The sequence below is a fragment of the Filicampus tigris genome, chromosome 5 (assembly GCF_054856515.1).
Source record: "Filicampus tigris isolate MCC_2025a chromosome 5, RoL_Ftig_1.0, whole genome shotgun sequence".
Taxonomy (NCBI): Eukaryota; Metazoa; Chordata; class Actinopteri; order Syngnathiformes; family Syngnathidae; genus Filicampus; species Filicampus tigris.
Genome location: NC_141221.1, coordinates 22,025,561 through 22,048,405, shown reverse-complemented (window position 1 = coordinate 22,048,405; position 22,845 = coordinate 22,025,561). Strand labels below are relative to the sequence as shown.

Here is a 22,845-nt window from a genome sequence, read left to right as displayed (position 1 = left end):
TGTCAACACTGAACATTAGATTGTTGCACTGAACGAAGTCGTTTTGCATTTGGTGAGGAATTTATGTGAGACACTTGGTCTTATGCTTGATCGCTGAGGTTTTTTGACATTCTTGGTGGTGTGATCAAGCTCTTTTTTTGCATTGATGCTACTTTTTAAATATAATTTAAAATCTCAAGTACCCTCTTAAATGTCTACAAATACCGCCAGGGGTACTTTAGTACCCTCATTGGAGAATCACCATGTTAAAGGAATGTGTTCTCTGAAAGCATCATACAAAGAGCTTCAACGTAATTAAAACTCTACTAACTTTGTTTGGATAGTATATCAAATTTGATTCGACCGTTCAAAAGTCCACAATTTCGCAAAACATTCCCAAACACATTTGGAAAACAGAAATAATACCCTTTTATTTTGGTAATTACAAGAAACGGAAATACAATTTTATTCACGTTACGCCTGGGACGGGACTGGCCAATCAACGTTAACAGAGGCCCTTGGAGGGCGGGGCAAGAGGTACGCTCGTTTTACGTATCTAAATGGCACGGGTGGGCAAGAAGAAAATATCAAAGGTAAGTCAACCCCGTTGTTATAATCTTAGTAATGAGGTATGAAAGTGATTAGTCATGGTAGAGGTAATGGTAGTAGATTTTCTAGCGCTTCAAAAATGCGCTCGTTTTGTACCTAAATTGCAAGGTAGTCGAGATCCGGGACGTGAACGCAAACTGAACCCGCCACACTCGATGCAAAAAAAAAGGGACAAGGCAGTGAGTAAATCGAGTTCACCACTGGAAATGCTACCTACATGCAAAGAGGCAGCACTAGTACATAAACATTGCACGGGCGCTCTTTCCAAAGGATTACCACTGGTGAGTCGTGGTCTACGATACTTCTTTTTGCACACAGGGATGACTACTAGCGTGTCGTTATTTATTTTCCAAAATAATGTTTAGTAATTGGCCCTATGTTGCTAACGTTAGCTGGCATCATTGATCGTTCCAAATAAAATAAAGCTGCAAAATATACGTGTAGCCTAGTATTACATCTCTACTATTTAACATTGTTACCTCACAGGCTCACACACTTGCATTCATAATCCCAATCATGCCTCGCCAATATATTTGTTAAGGCCAAAAAGTTAACTTCTTAGTATTTGCAATGCAGATACTCAGTATGCTGGTTTATCTTCATACCGAAAGTACATTTGAAGCTAACTTGTATTGCAATTCCGTTTTAAACTCATCGACAGTATTGTATTTGTATTGTAATTGTGCGACCACACCGTTAAAACAATAACAGCTTTTTGATGCTGTGTGTAACGCTGTTGTGAAATACTGTATGTTGTTACCAATTCCATAGTTTGTTTTTAAACGTGTAAATGAACAGTCATTAGTCAAGTGTGCTCAGCAATTCCAATTGAATCAGTCCACATAATGTACTTTTTTTCCCCAAGCAATTATATTGACCATTTTCACGTTCAACACCCTATAACCACATACCAAAACCCTAAGCCCAACCACTCTAAACAAATGTTTGTTTTCGTTTTGTTGTTGCTGTTGTTGTCTTCTTACTGGCAGACATGATCAGCTTTTGAAGGTGCAAGTGGACTAGGTAAAAGCCTGTCACCAGTCTCCCACAACATCCATGTGTATCATTTTTATCAAATTTGACCCCCGGCCTGCATCAAAAAATGCCTACAGGTAATTCCATTTTTATTTTATACACTTATAACCAGAGCTGGACATTCCGCCTATGTGACAGACCAATCAGTCTATCCACCTATGATGGACGCCCATTTTGTAGGCGGTAAACAATAGACGGGAAAATTAAAAAAATAGTCGGACTAAGCATGGTCAGAAGCCCATTTTTTTCCGTCTATGTGATTGTCTATCGTCCAGTTTCACGGTAAGGCTTCTATATCCAAGGATTCCGTTTGCCTCGGTCGAGGTCCTTAAAGGTCCTTAAAAGAACGCATTTAGTCCGGCCATGGTGAGGCTTCCATGCAGCGTTGAGTCTTTCGTTTCAAATATCGTCCAGTGGGGGGTGCTAGTGGTAGTTTGCCCAACTTGGTAATCGGAAACGCTAACGGAAGCTCGTTTAAAATGATAGGCAGACCGGCCTGTAGGTGATTACTATTTGGTTCGTGGAAAGACAAATGGTGGATAGACAGATGGCGGAAGGCGATAAATGGACCGCAAATTCTTTGTAAAATGCCCAGCTCTGCTTATAACAGTCTCAAGAGAAATTCATTTTACACTCTGTTGTATATTTTTTAGCTCATCACACCGAGAACCAGACCCCAGGCATGCAGGGAAAGATGAGGATATGGTAGTACCAGTAAAGAGGAAGTCAACCCAAACTAAAATACAAAATACACGGGCTTCTGACTATGCTTAGTCCGTCTACTTTTAATCATCATTCGTCAACCGTCAGCAAAATGGGTGTCCGTCATAGGCGAATAAACGAACTGGTCTGTCACATAGATGGTATGCCCAGCTCTGTTTTTAAAGAGACATACATAAACCTATTTTTTTTCAAGAATATGGTCAATGCAAGTCCACTAGTTGAAACAAGGCATTCTGATAAATATTGCATTTGTGTAGTAAGAGTTAATCCACTAGTTTTTAGCCATCACTGGGGGCGGTCATTTTGTCACTTCTGTTGACTGAAAATGACATCACAACTGCTCAGTGCTCAGGTAACGACAGATCACGGCTGACCTGATTTCTGAAGCTGAGCCGTGATTGGTCGTTACCTGAGCCCTGATCAGTTGTCAAATCATTTTCAGTCAACAGAAGGGACAAACTGGCCGCCCCATTAGATTGCTAAAAAGGGGTGGATTTTGCTGCTTAACTCATATCCCATGAACGCAATATACATATTCATAATTCATTCTTGGAAAAAAATATGTTTGGGGTGATTTCCCCTTTAAACAATATAGACAAATGCTAAGGGTGCCCTGGCCTTCAGTGTGGTGCCCCAAAACTGGGAAAAACTCACTTTAGAGACTGTAATTATATTAAAACTAGTTTTTACAGTTAACCCTTAAAATGGAAATGCTAACACAGTATTGGATGTAAAGCAATGCCTAATTAATATACTACACAAATTGAAAAAAAAATATTGCCAGCTCAGCACACAGCGCATGAGGTCACACATTTAATTATGTTGGTGCCAAACACTGTTCAGACTGAGACACCACAGTTGAATTAAACGGCGCTTCAGAATAAGATGGCTAACTTTTGTTGCTGGTTAAACGGTAGTGGTTAAAGGTATTCCTAATGTTACTTGATGCACTGAACTATTCAATTTAATTATTTCAAATAAGTTGTAGAAGCACATATTTTTATTGGGACTATTTCTGTTTTTCAGAAATTCATTTTACTGTGTGTTCTATAAAATATGTATGTATGTATATAACAAATGGAAAAAAGATAATAGAAAATTGCAATAAAGTTCATGCAATTTTCAGGAAAAATGCTGTATTGGGATATATTCTTTATAGTCTTCAAAATTATCTCTCATTGTTTAAATAAAAATGTTATGTATCAAAAGTGCTTGTGTTATCGGCAGAGCTGGGCATTCCGCCTATGTGACCGACCAGTCCGTCTATCCGATGACGGAAGGGTACCCCAGCTGTAGGCGATAAACGGACCACAATTTTTTAGTAAAATGCCCAGCTCCGGGTATCGGTACTTAGTATGGGTATCGGTGACTACTCAACAGTTGAGTACCAGTACTCGTACTTGTATCGATCTGGAAAAAAAAGTATCGACCATACCTCGATAATGCCAAATAAGCAGAGTTGGGGGTCACTTGACTTTGACAATATTTTTGAAAGAAATTGAAACAAAATGATTAACCTGGCAGCCTTGGTAACTAATATGTTACTGAGGCCGCCTCATGAAGTACCAAACATATCATGATGGGAGAACCCAAAGTGATTACATTTAGATGCAAGGATTATGTTTTTGATAAATTGGAGAAAAGGAGAATGGCAACTCAAATAAAACAGACACTCAAATAAAACTAGGGCTGGACCAATAGTTCAACATCAATATGTATTGCGATTGACACATGATCAATATCAATAGAAAAGGCCTTCAATAAAACGTTTGATAGAAAAAAAATAGAAAACAAACCCGATCGCGGCATGGTGCATGATGTAGGCAGCGCTGCCTGTTTTCCAGCGCTCCTTGCTGCAACACACCTGATTTAAATGATCAGCTCGTCAGCAAGCTCTGGAGAAGCTTGATAAAGATCATCAGGTGCGTTGCAGCACGGATAGATGGAAAACAGGCAGGACACCGGCCCTAGAGGACCGAGTTTGGACACCCCAATATAGATAATGATGCAAGCTGGTTAAAGCCTAAAATATGTAGGAATGAAAATAGTGCTTGGTTAGCTTTCATTCCGAACCGTCTACTTCCTTTCTCTTCACTCAGTGTACCTACTTTCTCCGACGTTCAGGGTCCACACAGTAATATGGAATGTAAATTTAGTTGCCATCATGTTATGGTTGCACTATCCACCACACAACATCTAGGCATGATTTTCTGAGCGCTTTATATGCTAGTCACAGGCAAAAGCAATACAAATGATGGGTTGTTTTCACCGACTAAGGTGCATTGCATTGTGAAATGCCTGGATGTTCAGAATTGTCAATAGTGGAAAGCCACCACGAAACAGAGTTGGTCCCGAAAAGAAACTCCACATCCACGGTGTGGATTTGGTTTGACTTTTCCCATGAGGACTAGGCACAAACCAAACTTATTTGCAAAGTTTGCACAGACTCCCTTTTGAATGTTGGATGGCAACCTGTTTAATCACTTGCTTGGACAGCACCAAGAACACTTTGTTGAAAGCCAAATCAAACAGAGATCAGACACATGGCAGCCAGAGGCAGTCGCCAGCTTCAAGCTAACAACAACAGACGGTAACACAGTCCTTTAAACAAGGGCACTCTCCATTATGTTAAAAAACAAGCTAGATGTGGAAAGAAGTAACTGAGGCAGTGACTTTACCTTGCTGAAGACATGATTACCATCATCAGTGGAAAACGAGGGGCTTAAAAGACCGTTCAAAGTACAACACCCATGTTATGAGCTGTGTTTTTATGTTTACGTTATGTTACCTTTTATCTACGTTCACCGCACATTTTGATAAATATTGCACTTCAATTAAAACCTGTTCAGAATGCTTAGCTGGCTTGAACGTCAGTTTTTTCTTTTAGAGTTTTATATATATTTTAAATGTTTTTTATTATATAAGAACTGAACTCCTCTGTTCCGCTCTTGGCTATCTGGCGCAAGTGTGAGTTAATTTGTCATTATTACTTGGCTCATTTCTACGACTACAGCATGCTGTTAGCCAGAGCTGGGCATTTTACTAAAAAGTTGCGGTCTCTTTATCGCCTTCCGCCTTCAGCCGGGATAGCCTTCTGCCGTCCGTTTATCCGCCATTTTGTCCAGCCAGACCAGATAGTAATAGCCTTTAGGCCGGTCTGTCCATCATTTTAAATGGTCTTCCTTTAGCGTTTCCGACTACCAACTTCGACAAACTACCACTAGCATCCCCCACCCCCAGCGGGACAATATTTGAAACGAAAGACTCACTGCTGCATGGAAGCCTCACTGCGGCATAAATGCGTCTCATTTTAGCACCTTCCAGGACCCTTTTGGAGCTTTATGTACCTTTTTAAGGACCTCTGAAGCCCCGCCGCATTTAAAGGAGATGCATGTAATCCGTCCGCAGTGAGGCTTCCATGTCACGGTGAGTCTTTCGTTTCAAATATCGCCCAGCGAGGTTTGATGGCACGAAGATAGCCGATTACATAGACGGAAAAAAATGGGCAGCCACTACGCTTAAGTTTCCCGTCTATCGTTTATCGCCTACAAAATCGTCATCCGCCATAGGCGGATAGGCGGACTGGTCCGTCACATAGGCATTATGCAAAGCTTTGCTGTTCGCTAGCTAGCTATGCCTACACGCTGAAAAATCCATATTCCCTGGATACCACAATTTACAGAACAGCTCTGTGTCATTCTTTAAATTCCCAAGTGTCATATATTTTGTGTTAATCAAGCTACTGTAATATGCTGAAATGTAAATAAAGCATTGTAGGGTTTACAACTAGCAAGGAAACGCTCTGTGCTCAAATGTCTGGTCTTCAGATTCTCGTTTTTGCCAAGGAACTTTCCTATCCTATGCTATCCGAGTGAGATGACCCAGAAGTACTTGGAGGTAGTGGTGGGCGATATGGCAAAAATATCATATCACGATTTTTAAAAAATAAAATCACGATCATGATTTTTTTACATCTTTTTTTTTAGACTAATTTGCACATTTCTGACCATTTTCCTCACATTGAACATATAAAACATATTCAAAGTGTCTATGAAACCCTAAAAAATCAAACCCCTCGTTTTCCACTGTTTTAATGGGAATCATGTCTTCAGCAAGGTAATAAGTCACTGCCTCAGTTACTTCTTTACACTGCTTGCTTGTTTTTTCATATGAAGTGCCCTTGTTAAAAGCCTGTGTTACCGTGGGTTGTGTGAGCTTGGAGCTGGCTGCTGCCTCTGGCTACCTTGTGTCTGATCTCCGTTTGCTTTGGTTCATTAAACATGTTTGTCGTGTTGCAATTTGACTTCCGAACCGAGTCCCTGAAAACTTTGCAAATAACTGGTTTGCGCTTTCTCCTCTGAGGAAAAGCCAAACCAAATCGACACTGTGGATGTGGAGTTTCTTTTCGGGACCAATGCTGCTTCGTGGTGACTTTCCGCTATGGCTTCTCCCTATACAAATAAACGGAGGCGGGAGTGTGACGTATGGTGCACTGAGCGTGCTGTGATTGGTTGGTCGGGTTTGTTTTGAGCCGCCATAGAGCTAAACTGTAAAGAATGTGCCCTGTAGACGATGAAACGATCTTTCGGCTTCATGAGATCGTCAACACGTTAAAGTCTTTAACGGTCTAATATTGTCGGTCTATTGCCCACCCCTACTTGGAGGAAACGCTCTTCGAATTGTAAAAATGTTTAGGAAAGGTGCCTGCATGCAACCTTTAAAGGTCAGGGTGCAGACATTTTTCAGAGTCTGTTAAAATTCATATTCTCATTGGTAATAGGTTTTATAATACATACAAGTAACTTCCTGCAAGTTGTCAACCACAGATTGATTGGAAAATAGGTTTTACTTACTCATTCCGAGTGTTTCCGAACCTCGTGGAAGCTCGAGGAATCGTGGCTCTAGCCACCGGAAGTGACGTAGATATAGCTAAACCGCTCGCTACACCATAGACTGTACAATTTCCATGCGCTACAAAGACAGCACATTCAATGGCGAGCGACGTTTTGGAATGAGAGGATTTTGAAACACACGAGCCGACAGAAGGGGGCGTTATTAGACCGTTCGTGATTAGTAGTCACTGAATCCTCCAGCTACTGTGACGTCACATCTCCGGAAAAAGCCCAAGATGATGGGGCGCGAGATTCAAACGGCAGACGACACATTCTGAATTGTATTTAGTGATTAAACTGCTGTCTACCAATGACCTAATCACATTTTAATAACAGTTATGCATTGTAAAGGGGGTTCTAGAGGGCTACAGAAACTTTTTCAATGTTTGCACCCTGACCTTTAAGCCAACTTTAGCAAAGGTTACTCCTGAACAACCCTTACGAAAAGATATTACCCGCAATTATTTACGGCAGCAGTATTTAAAGCAACATGGCACCGATGTAGTTTACAGACTACGTGAAAACACTTGAGTTTCACACTGAAAACGTAAAAAATAATTTTAAAAACACTTTTTTTTTAAGTACAGAACAGTAAATACTGTACAGTATAAGCAAACATGCATCAAGAATACAGTCTTAGTTCACAGTAGCAAACATGAATATCATAATTTGCCTCAACCATCATAACTCTAACCTTACTATCCATACAGAAAAAGAGCTGTAAACAAATTTATTGTGAAATATTTATAGTTAAAATAGTTTTGGGTGGCAAGCCATTCTGCCTTACATGTTAGAGCATTTCAAGGCTTCAAATCTTCAGCAGCACTTCAGTTCACTCCATGCAAACATCAGCCCGGAATTTACAAAGGTGCCTCAACTTTGCAAACACAGGAAAGGTCAGGCAGAAAGGTTGACAATTGTTCCAGAAATGTATAAAGTACTCTCATCAACTTGCTTGGAACATTGCACGGGCTAAAAAGCCATGCAATGAAGGGGAGTGTGAGAAAACATGCAAAAGGGAGCTAGAGTGAGGGGACGGGGGCAGTTTGTGTGTGCCCATGTTTATGATGTGGCTCTTTGCAGTAACACAGTAAAAATTGTGGCTCTTAGCCTAAGATTGGTTGGCCACCCCTGCTTGATACTATAGAGTCTACTGATGAAAGTATGTACTAAAGACTAGACCTCTATTGGGACTTTTGACTCTGTTGGGCAAAACAATGTTTCATGACAGATTAATTTGTAATTTAAGTGTTATACTTTTATGCTCTTGTATTGTTAGTTATTGACAAGTTGACTGACTGTATCCTCAGACTGAGACAATTTTAATGTACTTTGTAATTACTTATATTTGTTATAGGCACCATTCTTGTTTCACAGATGTGGCTATTTTAACAAGCTAAATCCTGACATGATAAGTAATCAGGTGAATAATGGCAGACCAGTCATATCTGTCACCTAATGTACTGTCGACACTGTTGTAAGTCGAAAGTAAGTGTGACCTTTAGTGAGCAATGCAGACGTGTGCACTACTGCACAATGAGCCATCTGTACGAGTTAGGGTGTGATGTGGAGCCGGGCTTTATTTAAATCCCCCAAATGCTGAGAGCCAATGTCCTACCTGGAAAAAGTCCATCTCTGTCCTTGTCTCTGGTATTCTGACCCTGCCTAAGGAGATCAGATCAGAGGTGTTTGTGCACTGACTCAGACATCAACCCGAGGAAAGGTGAAACATAGTGTGTCCTCATTGAGTTACAGCAGTGCTATATATAGACTAGTAGTTACAACAGCATTGATGTGCAATTCTCAAAATCGGTTGCATACTAAAATGTTATAAAAAGACAATTTAAAATTTTAACAAGAGTCAGACTGATTATAATGCAGACCTCCACCAAGAAAAAAAAACAATATTGATTACCAGTCAGTCACAAGGCTGACATGCTCATACAGATTTTCACAGCTATGATAAATAACCAAACACATATTTTAACAAAACTAAATGGCGATTTACCTATAACACTGTCCGAAGTAAGAAACAATGCAATTCATACTCACAAGACTGGGTAATGAAAATAAGATGAATGAGGTCAATTGATTCATGTCCACCACAAACATGGCCTGGACATTTTAAGAAATGAATGGTTATCTCATTTCTGCTCTGTTTGTTCAGTATGAGAAAAAAAGTCTTCACTTTACCCCTAATGCAACTTGCAATTTCAGTGTTCATCTCCGCTCAAATGGGATTTTGCCCACTGGGTCTGATAACACTTGATTTTGTGTGCGGCATCATTAGAATTTGTTTTCTGGAGCTGCAGAGGCTCACATAGTGCTGCGCCAACAAGCTATCATGATTAGCCTTTGATGTGCAGAGGTTGACCTCTATTAGATCAGCTGGGACTAATTGCAGTCTTCTTAGCCAGTTCTATGTTGCGGTCGCCCAAGATTTATAAGCCCCCCCCCCATACAGTTACCGTAATTTCATGAGACAACTGTCTTTTTTTTTTTTCTCAAGTAATTGAACTTCGTTTATTGACAACAAAACTAAACCAAAACCAAGCTACTGTATGGTCGTAGCTGACGCTGGAACAAAAAGTACCGGTAGTAGTCACAAAGAGCACACACACTTTTCTTTACCCTGCTAGCTTTCTCGACTCCCTTTTTCACTGCACAAACAAGTGATGCATTCAAGAGTGCTGGGAAAAAAGTACTTACTGTAGGCAGCAACATAACATGAATGCCAATCACAGTCCCTTATTAGCATTACTAAACAATCAAACACACATAACATATCATCTCATATCTCTTAGTACCGCACCTGTTTGACGTGACATGACATATCACTCTCTCTCTCTTTCTCGCTCTCTCTCTCAGCGTGCTCTCTTTGTGCATGTAGCTGCACATAGTTCTATTCCAGGTAATTATAGAAAAAAACAATTCTTCATGGACTTCATTCACTGTATATCCTCGCTGTCCTCTGAAAAACACGTTAAAAATCACGTTAATGCGGAAACACCATTCACGTAAAAATATGAACATTGAAAAAAATTGACCGAATTGTTTTTTATAGGACACCGATGATATACTTTGTACAAGAGTAAGAATAATTAAATGATTTGTGTGTTCTGTTTATATGTAGGCCCTACTGTATAATTGTGTGTGAGTCATTAAAAGCAGACTTGCTATTAGGTTGTGTAGCTTTTTATCGAAGGTCCGTCTAACTATAGCTTTCAGTCAACAAGTCAGTAAAACAACTTATTTAATGGACTGTGTTCCTCTTACACCAAGATAAACATTTGAAGTTCGATACACAATTGATATAATGAATGATATAAAGGTGATTGAATATCGTGTGGGGGTCAGTGATGTTGCACTTGTAAGTTCACTCTAGAAATGTTTACAAATGTCTTCTTGAATTAGCAAAGATACTAACTAGACGACCACTCTCTCCCAAGGCTAATTTTGGCTGCAAACAGAGATGAGTTCTACAACAGACCAGCGAAGCCTGCAGACTTTTGGGGGACCAATAGTGACATTCTCAGCGGTAAGTCATACTAAATTTGAACCAACAAACTCACAGGTGTAGCTCACTACTTAATCAGTTGAATACTGGGCCACACCCAGGAGACAATAGGGATTCTCTGGAATCATAGAATCATGCAGCCACAGAGATGGGTCACAATTTATTTGGATCTGTATTTTTTGTGTTAGCAACCGTATATGAGATTAGACATGGGCTGGTATCAGGTTTTTATGGTATGATAACCTTGAGCAAAAATATCACAATCTCACGGCCTTGCAATTACGGCTCTAAAGTATATATTTTTTAAATGGTTATGCAATAAATAATAACTTTATTTTCCAGTGAACGCAGTTTATTTTAATTAAAAAATATATATACTGTACTTTTTGGACTATAATCAGCTACTTTTTGCCACTCTTTGAACCCTGCGGCTTTAATCCGAGACGGTTTATTTATGAATCTTTATTGACAAGCTTCAAACCGCCAATAGATTTCCACATAGTCTCATCTGACCAATGAAATTACCCTTATTATGTCACAGTAGTCTAATGAAACTGTCCGAGTCTGCCCTCAGAACTGAATATTCATCATCCATTTGTGGTTGGAGTGTGAACACGTGAGGGCGTGGTAGGCTGCCTGAAGAGAGAAATATGGAAGTTTGTATGCATAGCAGTGCGCGGATGTTTAAGGAGCAAATGAGAGCGTTTAATGAGTATAGGGAACAAGCGCCATAAATACAGCCATCTCTGCAGTGCAATTCCCATCTCTCTGTTCTTTATTTGGCGACCGACTCCCACCATCACTGGCAACGGATGACAGGAGAGAAGGTCCGGCCTTGAAGCAACATCTCCTCACAAACTTATATTATAAGTATGTGCATCCCTGTAACAAACTGGTTTCCAAAGGCTGCGCTGCTGCATGGGGAAGCTTGTTGGTGAAGTTGCGTCTTGTGACAGACAACAAGAGAGACGCTACCGTGCTACTGGCTGCATTAAGCATTGTTTGGGGAAATTATAGTAATCAGGTACGTTTTGTAGTCCGGATATTGCAGTAGAATAATTGTTACCTTAGTAAACATGTAGCATGTTTACATTCAGTCAGACTAGCTAATCAACATTACAAAACAATAAACTTCCATATCCTAATGATCAACAGGCAAGAGAACAAATATCTGAAGTTGTGCAACAAATTACCAGTCCCATTATTTTCTCCTGGCCTGTTTCATGAGTTAGTTTTTTCGAAAGCGATGGTTAATTTTCATTATTGTTTTGATCAGATTCAAGTTATTTCCGTGATCACTGAGTTTTTCTTCAGGGGTAGAGTACCAACAGTCTTATACACTTGTGTAAGCAGTCAACTAACATGTTTTTTCTTTTTTTTTTTAAATTTAAAACTCCGATTGTTTTTTGTTTCTTTGTTTTGTTATTTTGCTATTGTTTTGTTATTTTGAAATCAACAACTCTGTCCCAGCAGCTCTTATAACCGCAAAAGGCACAGGTACAGCCACCACTTTTTATTTTTAGGACCGTAGCTCGGTTCCTGGTAGTGAGACTTGTGCTTTACGTATGATGTGCTCAATTTACGGTGAGAAACAAAAGTCGGAAGTTGGTACTCCAAATAACATAACACCAAAGCTGAGGGCTCTCAGTGCTTTGCAGTCTTACAAATGGACATCAAAAATGTACTGTACAGTACTACATAAGCCATATGTCACACAGTGCCTACACTTGAGCCAAACTTGAAAGTCTTGCCTGAAGGAAAATGAAGTGTTTGTGATTTAAATAGATGAATGGCATGCCAAATACACTGTTACGTCCTGTGCCTCTGTCACCATATAGAATATTAGAGAACATGCAAAAGAAAGATGAATTTTGACCTCTCTATATCTGCAGCTTTATTCAAAGCTAAGTAGCTTTAAATCATGAAGGAATAGTCTCTCTTGCACCCCAGAATCAAATCCTCCACTCTGTCATAGGATCTCCCCTTCTGCAGTAAACTATATTTAATTGAACTAATGTTCAATTCACATTATGGCCTATAGCCTGGAGAAATCAATCATCCTTTTCTTTCTTCTGCAGGAGGAAATGCAGAGATAGCATTCTCGTCCCCTTTGTAATCGACGGGTCAGGACTTCAGCTGTGGGTCCTTAATTGATGTCTGATTTTATGCGATGTGACAATAATAAATGACACTGCTTTATCCGTGGGACTGGGGGGAGTTCCTGAAGGATACGTAGCATGACGAGACCTGAAGTAAGCTACCGCTCCCAGGGGAATTTGCCTAGCTTTCTGTCCATCTTTCGAGCAGTAAGATCATTTGGCTCTACTGGTCAGTGTCAGTTTAAGTGGCCTGTCTTTATTGATCACCCGCAGATGCAGTAGACTTAAATGACCTTTCCTTTCCCCTGACATGTGAAGTCAGGGAATGTACCGTGGTAAAAGCACATTTATTGATTTATATATATTTTTCATGATTGCTAGATTAATATCGTGTATCACACGTCAACTGGATAGTCCACTTTAATTCTATGCTCAAGGAGGCACACAAGTGGTGCGCAGATGCTCATGCGCACTGTAAACATACAGACTATGGGCCACTGGCCTGCGGACAGTTGGATAAAACGGTATCAAATGAGATGATTGCACGATCCCGTACAGCAAGTCCTTAAGTTCATCCTTTGAGGTGGGTGAGCCGTGGAGAAAAAATAAGTGCACCAAGCAACAACACCAGATGCTGCTTTGAGCGCTAATATTATGTGCACCCCTCTCTGTATCTAAGACTTCATTGTTGTTTTTCTGTTTCATTATGCATTGTAATGCAAACCAGCTCCGAGTTATTAACTGTAACAGAAATCAAACAAATAAATAATTGTGGCACATATGAGCATGTGTGTGAACAACTGACTATGACACTACTAGGGCCAACATCATTTTGGAAAAACGTGATACCGCGATATGGATGTTGACTATAGCGATATCGATAACATTGCGATATTTAACATGTACCTAAAGAAATGACATTTTTATGATCTAATGAAAGGAGTACAGTACTTTTTTTTTTTTTTTTTTTCTGCGGCAGAATAAGCAAGCTCAATGTGCATAGCTAATTTATTGTAATTATCCCTCGATCAGGGGTGGGCAATTCAGGCCCTTGAGGGCCAGTGTCCTGCCTGTTTTCCATGTGTCCCTACTGCAACCCACCTGATTCAAATGATCATATAATCAGCAAGGTATGCAGAACCTGGATAATCAGCAAGGTCTGCAGAACCTGGATAACGATCGTGATCATTTGAATCAGGTGGGTTGCAAACATGCAGGAATTGCCCTCCCCTGCCGTAGATAATGTCCAACTCTTGGGGAGTAAGTTTGCATCTTACTGGTGAAAGTCACATAAAAGCAAACAATTCCATAAGAAAATTATTGCATGTCTTAGTGATTGCCAAGACCATTATCGCGATATGGATATTTTTTTAAGATATATTGTGCAGCCCTAGACACTAAAAGGCAGTGGTATTTTGAATGGAAAAAATGTTGCTTTTTAAGATGGGGTTTGCACTTTTATCCCACAATTCAGGTCTAGACCTGGAATGTGGTAAAGAAGGAGGATCATGGCTGGGGATCACCAAGAACGGGAAGCTAGCTGCAATCACAAACTACCTGGAAGGACGGTCCAACCCGGATGCGCAAGGAAGAGGTGATATTCTTTTTTTTTTTTTTTTTTTTTTCTTTTTTTTTTTTTTTTTTAACTTTTTATTCTTTTGTTCAGTGTATAACTTTCATGGTACTGTAGTACAATTTCTATCCATCTATCATTACCATTCCACAGGTTTCCTTGTTTCCAACTACCTTGTAGACAGGGATTTGGACTGCTATTCCTACCTAAAGAAGGTCTCAACAGAAAGTCACCTGTATAATGGCTTCAACCTTCTCACAGCAGAGTTCAAGTAAGTAAACTATTTGCTGATGTTTGAATGTTGGATTAATTGGTCTTTCGCTAAACCACATCCCGAAAATACATTTTGTGTGGTTTTAAATATATTTCTGCTGTTGAAAGGTAATTCTATATTTTTAATGATGTGCTTAGGGCACTCATACAAGTGATACTCATTCCAAAACAATCTCAGTTCAAGTCCTGGATGAAGCTATGTGCCCATCCACATAGTCACTTGAATACCTCAAAAGTCAACAATCGTACATTTTGTCTGCATCAAGGTAATCAAGGTGTACAAGGACTGAGAGTGGTCCGGGGCCACCACACCCTGGTGTCGGGCCACCACCTACCTATAGATCCTGCTCCGACCGGGCCAGTACAAATTTAAAGTCACCAGAAATTTTGGGCTGATGCAAATGTCCCAAATGTGCATTTTTTTAAATGTCTTTATAACATAGGCTGTTTATGGAAATTTATGGAAGGGGAGTGTGCTCTGCTTCTCTGAACACACACTCACACTCGGAGTGGTGTTTGGGCATCAAAGTGAATTTCGGAACACACCCGTGTTGACGCAGCGAATGAGTTCCAGTTGGAGAGTTTGAATTACCTTACCTTAACAGGAATCCTGCGTCGCATTGTGGCCATAGGTAGAATCCAGGTCAGTTATTGCCAGAGCTGGACATCTCTAGATCGTAAAAATCTCTCCAAACTGTCATTAAAGCTCATGCCAACGCGCTGTATACTTAAAGCTACGACCCAGAAGTGGAAGTCTTTCGTTCTCCTCCTAAAATAACATTGCGTTATTTTGCAATAATTATTTTTATTACGACATAACACAATAAAAATAAAACATATTATGTTATAACGCAAACGTTTTGCAATAAAACACAATGGTATTGCGTTGTAACGCAATCTTAAATATTTTCGTGATGTCCCCTGGCGGGCTCAGTAGTCTGGTGACCAATGGTGGTTTTGTTGGCAGCTAAATGCTATCTTGGTTGACACTTAAACTGTTCAATCCAAACAATTCAATCCACTCACAATACTCCCATGCGGTAAGTGGGTGTGAATAGGAAATTAGCCAGCTAATCATCTTTAAATAATGTTTATGAATTATTAAGCGTTTGCCGTTAGCATCTCTCTCAGGGCGTCATGCACAGCCTTTTTTAAATGTATTTATTTTTTTTATTTATTTAACGACGGAAGTGCTTTCAAGTGCTTTTGCTTGTGAAAGTCGGCCGAAGTTTGCAGTCGGAATCGCTAACGGACGCTCCGGATTAGAGCCGAAATGGGCAAGACGAGATCGGTCTAACAAAAAAACGAGTTTTTAATTTCTTTTTTTTTTTATCGTACAAGAATTGTTACACGGCGTACACAATTTGAAATGATCAAAAAACATATAAAATACAGGGAAAATGTACAAGTTGACAGGTATGTCATACCAAAGGAGGTGAGCTATTCTCGTGATGCGATTACATATAAAGTCAATACATTTTGCATGGATGGGGCCAAATATGTGCAGGTACATTGAAGTGTTGACTATGATGTCACATACACGGCACATAGACGCTAGGTAAAAAGTGGACAAACAACGAAGAACAAAATAATCCCTGCGGTCTTTTGGCAACGGGACTTGTGCAACACAGCCAGCTTCCAATACAAGCCAAAAGGAGCTGGTGTGTCAGAGAAGGAGATCATGTAAACGTTACAAGTTGTATTTGCTGTTTATCAGCTTTTTAAATTTTATTTTTTTATAATGTTTTGGGTTATATCATTATTTTTTATAATTCATTTTCACTATGGCGGGGGTCGACTGTAGAGTAAATATACAAGGTGTGCAAATACATTTATTCCTCCCGTCTTCTGATCGAATCTGTGATCAAGTATCTTAGCACAAACTCCCTGACTAAAGCCTACTGGTAACTGTTTTAATATGCGGAAAACGCGCAAAATTTGTAAGCTTTGAAAGTTTACAATTTTTTCTTATAAGAATAGTATTTTCCCTTTGACAAGCTTCAGTTTCTAGCTACGCCTATGAAAATGTGCTTCATCACTATTCATTGAGATACATGTGTACACTCACTTGAGAGCCCTGAAGGAACAGCTGTTTAGTCTGGCCATTACAACCTTGATTAATAATGTGTGATTCAGTCATTGAGATGATTGCTTTGCAAGACCACAACGCTGAGGCTGCCTTCAGTGAAGCTAATGCCATATATTTAATACATATTTCAGTCATCTCATCAGAGATGTGCTCTACTTGATGTGATCAAGGCATAACCAACATGTCATCTCACTTTCCAATGATTGTATATTCTGATCCCCGTTACCATCACTCTGATTTTTAAGTGAAAACCAAGACATGGTTAATTTGGAATGAATGTATCTTTTATGGTGCCTTTCGCAAAGAAATATTGTTAAATAAATGTGCAAGTAAACGCAATATGGCCGTTTTCTCAGATATAAAATTTTGATTAGCAGAATAGTACCATATTTTCTGACTATAATTCACACTTTTTTTCATAATTTGGCTGGTCCTGCAACTTATACTCAGGTGCGACTCTTATATTAAAATTGAGCTTGGACTCACACTCAAAATCTCTGTTCCCTAATTGTGTTGACGGCAGCAAACGAGTTCTGGTTGGTTTTGAAATTTACGCATATAACTCCTGAAAGGTTTTTCTTTTTAGGATGAAATGACTTACCTTAACTACAAAGTAGAATCCGTTGTTGCATTGTGGCCAAAGGTAGAATTCTGGTCGAATTCTTAGTATGCCTTCAAGTGCTATAAATAGTAGATCCTCGTCGTGGACGATGCTGCATGCTAAACTAGCAGGATAGCGGTGAGACGGTCACTTCATTAGTTGCTGTGAGAGACTGCAGAAAACTAACAATTATACATACTGTACGCAGTATGTCACACATTAGTTGCCATTGCTAATTGTTCGCTTTCGTTTATTAATTCCTTCTTCTTTTTCTTCTTCCATTATGTCTACTTTCTTTTGGCGGGTGCTAAATACCTGTGGTGCTTTACCGCCACCTTCTGAAATGGAGAGTATGCTCCAATATTTTATTATTATTATTATTATTATTATTATTATTATTATTATTATTCCTACTACTACCCTCGTGAGGACAAACGGCTTGGATAATGGATGGATGAATCAGAAAATTCTGATCTGGCGAATATTTTTACAGCACCATAATATGCAGTTGCCAAAGATGATTGTACCTTTTGCCACCAAGCAGAGAGGAAATCCAGGCCCAGTAAGTAAAAACCCTGCCACATTTTGGTTTTGGCCACAGGTGCTTCGACTCAACTGGCAGGTAAACGAGCTCCCTGGCTTCTAGTTCAGATGAACTTTTTTTTTCTTTTTCTTTTTCATTCTGCATTTTTTGGAGTGGTGCAATTTCTATTCCGGAGAGACGTAAAGGGGGAATCAACCCAAACATATTTTTTTTCAAGACATGGCTAAAAACGGGTGGATTAACTCTTATTCCACAAACGCAATATTTATCAGAATGCTTTGTTTCAACTAGTGGGCTTGCATAGAACATATTCTTGAAAAAAAATATGTTTGGGTTGACTTCCCCTTTAAAGTCCCAAAAATATGTAATACAGCCTCAGTGAGTAGTAGTACTTGGTTGAGTTCTGCTCCGAGCTGCTTAACTGTGGGCTTCAGGTATGCGTATTCCTGTGCATTAAATATTGATTGACGTGTGCTAAAATAACAATGAATTTTAGAGAACACATTTTTAGATGTTCACGTGTAATGAATAAACGTTTTAATAGCAGATATTTCCACAATCCCAGTGCATTCTTGAGGTGGCCAAGAAATTCCACAAAAGTCCAAATGTTGCAATTGGCATATGAGTTATTTTTATGCGCCCATGTTTTCTTACCATTAGCGGAGCTGAATGCCATTTTCCTACGTTTGATGTTACCACGAAATTTATTTTTTGAGCATTTTCTGTATTGATTTTTACATAGGAATACATTTGCGTTATTGTAGTCCCCACAAAGCTTAATGTGATACTTGGCCTAAATGTGCCATTAGAACCCCCCCCCCCTTTTTTTTTTAATCGCAATCTTTTTTTTATTAGTAGTAGTACTGTTTATCAGTGTTAATAATCATGATGAATATAATAATAATACCATGCTTTCTTTATAAATCTATCTAAACCCTGATCCACACCAAACAAGCGGACAGCGGCTGCAAACTATCTCAGGTGTGATTCAGGTCAATTCAGCTGAAATGTGAATTCAACATGGACCAAAGACAAAATTGCAATGATCACGGAATAAAGATATCTATAAACAGATGCATTAACTTTGTTTAGAAAGGAAAGAAAAAGTCATAGATTATCCATGATCTTTGCATTATTATGCATTACATGCTCACCGTCTTGCACTACTGGTCTGGTATAAATTATATCTAATTTGACGAAAGTACACCGCGCGTAGTGATTAAGAAACTGCTTTGCTGCTTCAATCTTGAGGATTTTTCATTCGAGGTCTCCCAGCCAGCATGACGATTACTTCGCTCGTAGAGATCAGTAAAAGCCTGTTTTCTGCGCTTCCCTCCTTATTCCATGTGCCTCTGCTCTGTGGCTTTGATGTCCTGCTGTTCACTCGACAAAGCCTAAATATGACCCTCTGCTTCTTACTAGTTTGATAAGCAGAAATGCCTCATATTTTCCTTCAATGCCCATCTGCAAGTGATCTGTGCTGATTAGTTTGAGGCATCTTGAGCATAATGGTGATAAAGACTCTTTTTAGTGAGGCCTTGTTAGCATATTACATTCTGTTTCACTTACTCACACTGGCCCCTTGCACATGTTTGACCATTCAGCGGCTTCTGTATGACATCAGTCCATATTTGCGGTCCTAGAAACCCAAGTAACGTGCTGTAATCACATTTGAAAACAAATTGTCTGACGACAATAGCGCCGTATGTGACATGTTCCCACATAACGATTCTCAGCTATTGTTGCACATGCAATTTGCACAGGAGATCTTGAGCTCTTGTGAAGTCAGAAAGAAATTTCAAAGTGCTAGGATTCAACCAATGAAAGTATCGCTTCTCTTTTTCATTGAGATTGACTATAATAAATGAAATGCTAAGGTTGCATGACCCTTAAAGAGGAAGTCAACCCTTTTTTCAAGAATATGTTCTATGCAGCCCCACTAGTTGAAACAGGACATTGTGATTAATATTGCGTTTATGGAATATAGCAAAATCCACACCGTCTAAAACACTATCATGTTAAAGCAAGAAAGTAATGTGAACTGCATTAAAGGGGAAGTCAACCCAAACATCTTTTTTTTCAAGAATGTTATTTGTCCCGTTTTTAGCCATCTCAGGGGGCGGCCATTTTGTCAATTCTGTCGACTGAAAATTACATCGAAGTTGCTCAGGTAACGATCAATCACAGCTCACCTGTTTCCTGAAGCTGAGCCATGATTGGTCGTTATCTGAGCCCTGAGCAACTGTGATTCATTTTCAGTCAACAGAAGTGACAAAATGGACGCCTCCTTTAAAATAAGTTGCAAGATAACTATCCCGGTGTCGGGTGGTTTTTAATCAGTAAATAGTTTCTGGATCAATAAATTATTTTCTGTTGAGTGATTAACTACAATTCAAATTTTACATTGTTGGATATTGTTGATTATTAATATCAATGTCACATTGGCATGGGTTGTTTTTTTTTTTCTTGATTGTTTTCTCATAGCAAGATGGAACTGTAGAGACAGATGTTAATGGTGCCATATAAAGTATTATGCCCTGTGGGTCTTTTCGTCTTTTAGCTTGGCCTTAAAAATGTATTTTATCGATATTGTCACCCACACATGGGCACATATTCTGATTTAGTCTTCCCAGTTTGATTGTTGTGCTGTGCCACATTTCATGTTGACTGATGCCAGTTAGTTTGTCACTAAAATGACATTAAAAAAAAGAGAGAAAAAAAGTTCTTTTTGATGAAAGGATTTGGACGTCTGTTATTCCTTCTCCTCTACTTAACGCGGACACAGCTGCCTCCATTCATTGAGACTTAATGTTTTCTATAACTAGTCTGAGACCATTGTATACAAAGACAGTGGACCCCTGCATGCTCGCAATATCCACAGATTCACCTATTGTTCCAATTAGTTTATAATTCCCCCTGTTTTTTTTGTGGAGATGATAATGTCCAACTAGAGGTTTATTCGCGTTTTTTAAAAGATTGTAAGGGTGTAATTTTTCTTTTCTCCAATGCATTTCGATGGGCGTCAATTATGTGCAGATTTTCGCTATTCACTATACGTGGTCCCTATGTCTCGCAGATAGTGACAGTCCACTGTACTAAATAAATGATTGAAGGCACCTAATTATGTCTGAAGCTGTAATTTGTATCTTGAATTAGACTAATATTTATACTGGGCAGTGGCCTTAACTCTAACATCTTCATGTTTTAATTCCCCCTTAATTTCAGTCATTAATACATTTAATGGTATAAAGCACTCAACTGATTCTGCCTGTCGTGTAAATAATTCATTTTTCAACCAGGTGACTCCTTCAACATAATATTGTGTATTTGTTGTTGTTGCAAAACATCAGAGACCCAGCACAGATTCAGGAGTATATTAGTAACTCTATAATTAAGATATATGATTTCTAATGTTTCATTTTATGATCTCTGATGTAGAATCAAACAAGATCATGTGTGTTACTATGGAAACAGAGGCAGCACTGAACCCATCCATCTAAAACCAGGTCTGTTTTATGTGTGTTGCTGCTGAAAGTGCTTTGACTTTTTTCCTCCTCTCTGCCCATACTTTTTTTTAAGATGATCACAGTGATGTGTCCAATGTAGCCTCGCACACCACTCTATTCCCATTTGCCATTTTGCATTTGACTTTACACAGGAATCTACAGCTTGAGTAACTCACTTCTGGACACCCCTTGGAAGAAACTGCTGCAAGGCAAGCTGCACTTCACCAGCATTGTCAACAACCAGTCACTGTCCTGCGATGGACTTGTGCAAGAGCTGTTGGGTGTACTTAATAATGAAGATCTGTACGTGCAAACCAGACATTCACAAATCACACACATCACATCTGAACATTTTAACAATCATTCAAACTTTGAGACATGGAAAAAATGTAGCCTATTCATAATAAATAAGTCAGTCACACCCTACGAACATATCTGCATTGTGTGTCTGTTGAACAGGAATTCACCTGATCCTGCTCAGGAGAGCCAAAGTGAGAGTTACAGCAAGTCCATGATGCAAGCCGTGTCAGCCGTGTGCGTTCGCACTCCTGATTATGGCACCAGGTTGGTTACTATTACTAACAGCAGATATCAAGCATCCCCCTGGCTAAGGCTCAGGTGCAAGCACAGTCTGCCAGAAACTATCACCGTATCAAATTAAATGAATTATGTGCCCTGTTCCTGTCTTAGTTGTGTTTGCCTTTTCATATTGTTTGTTCTTTCAGGACCAATACAATTATCCTGATTGATGCAGAGGGAAACGTGACCTTCACAGAGCGGACCATGCTCAATTGTGACACAAACAACTGGTGCACCAATTCTTTCCAATTCAAGCTGCAGACATAAAGACGTTATGAAGGAAACTCACTTTGTGCCTCAGAGCCTCTCTGCTTCTTGCATTATCATCACCAAATCATAATTTTGTGTTTAAGCCCCCTGTCACCATAGCAACTAATAGTACTGTTGTTGGACTCAACACAGCAACAGCTACCATCAGTTATTTAGTTCTTATTTTTTGATTAAGCTGTAAATGATATCTGAACATTATGACATCTAAAGGATTGCCAAAGACATTTTTACTAAAATGTTTTTAAATATTGCAAATATGTTGTAGTGTGAACTGCTGACAGCAGCATCAGTTAATAATCAGTCAAAACAGTTGCAAGATATAGCTGATTTTTTTTCTTTTAAACCCAATGTCATTGTGAATGGATTTATACATCTGTTGAAATGTAAAGGAATGCATCTTAAAGTGGAAGTCAACCCCAAAATTTTCTTGACAATATGTTTTTGCGCCTTCACTAGTCCAAACAGACCGTTCTGATTAATAGTCTGTTTGTGGAATATGAGTTAGGCAGCAAAATCCACCCGTTTTTAGCGATCTCAGGGGGCGGCCATTTTGCCA

General features: G+C 39.3%; 1 protein-coding gene across 1 annotated transcript; it reads left to right on the top strand.

The window, feature by feature from the left end:
- Positions 1–736: 736 nt before the first annotated feature.
- On the top strand, positions 737–22,307 carry tango2 (transport and golgi organization 2 homolog (Drosophila)). Its single transcript, XM_086031580.1, has 9 exons — positions 737–869; positions 1,578–1,700; positions 10,688–10,776; positions 14,329–14,448; positions 14,581–14,698; positions 21,373–21,440; positions 21,593–21,743; positions 21,900–22,004; positions 22,166–22,307. Exons 2-9 carry the CDS (start codon positions 1,645–1,647, stop codon positions 22,284–22,286), a joined length of 828 nt encoding a protein of 275 aa, XP_085887706.1. The 5' UTR covers positions 737–869; positions 1,578–1,644; the 3' UTR covers positions 22,287–22,307.
- Positions 22,308–22,845: the final 538 nt, after the last annotated feature.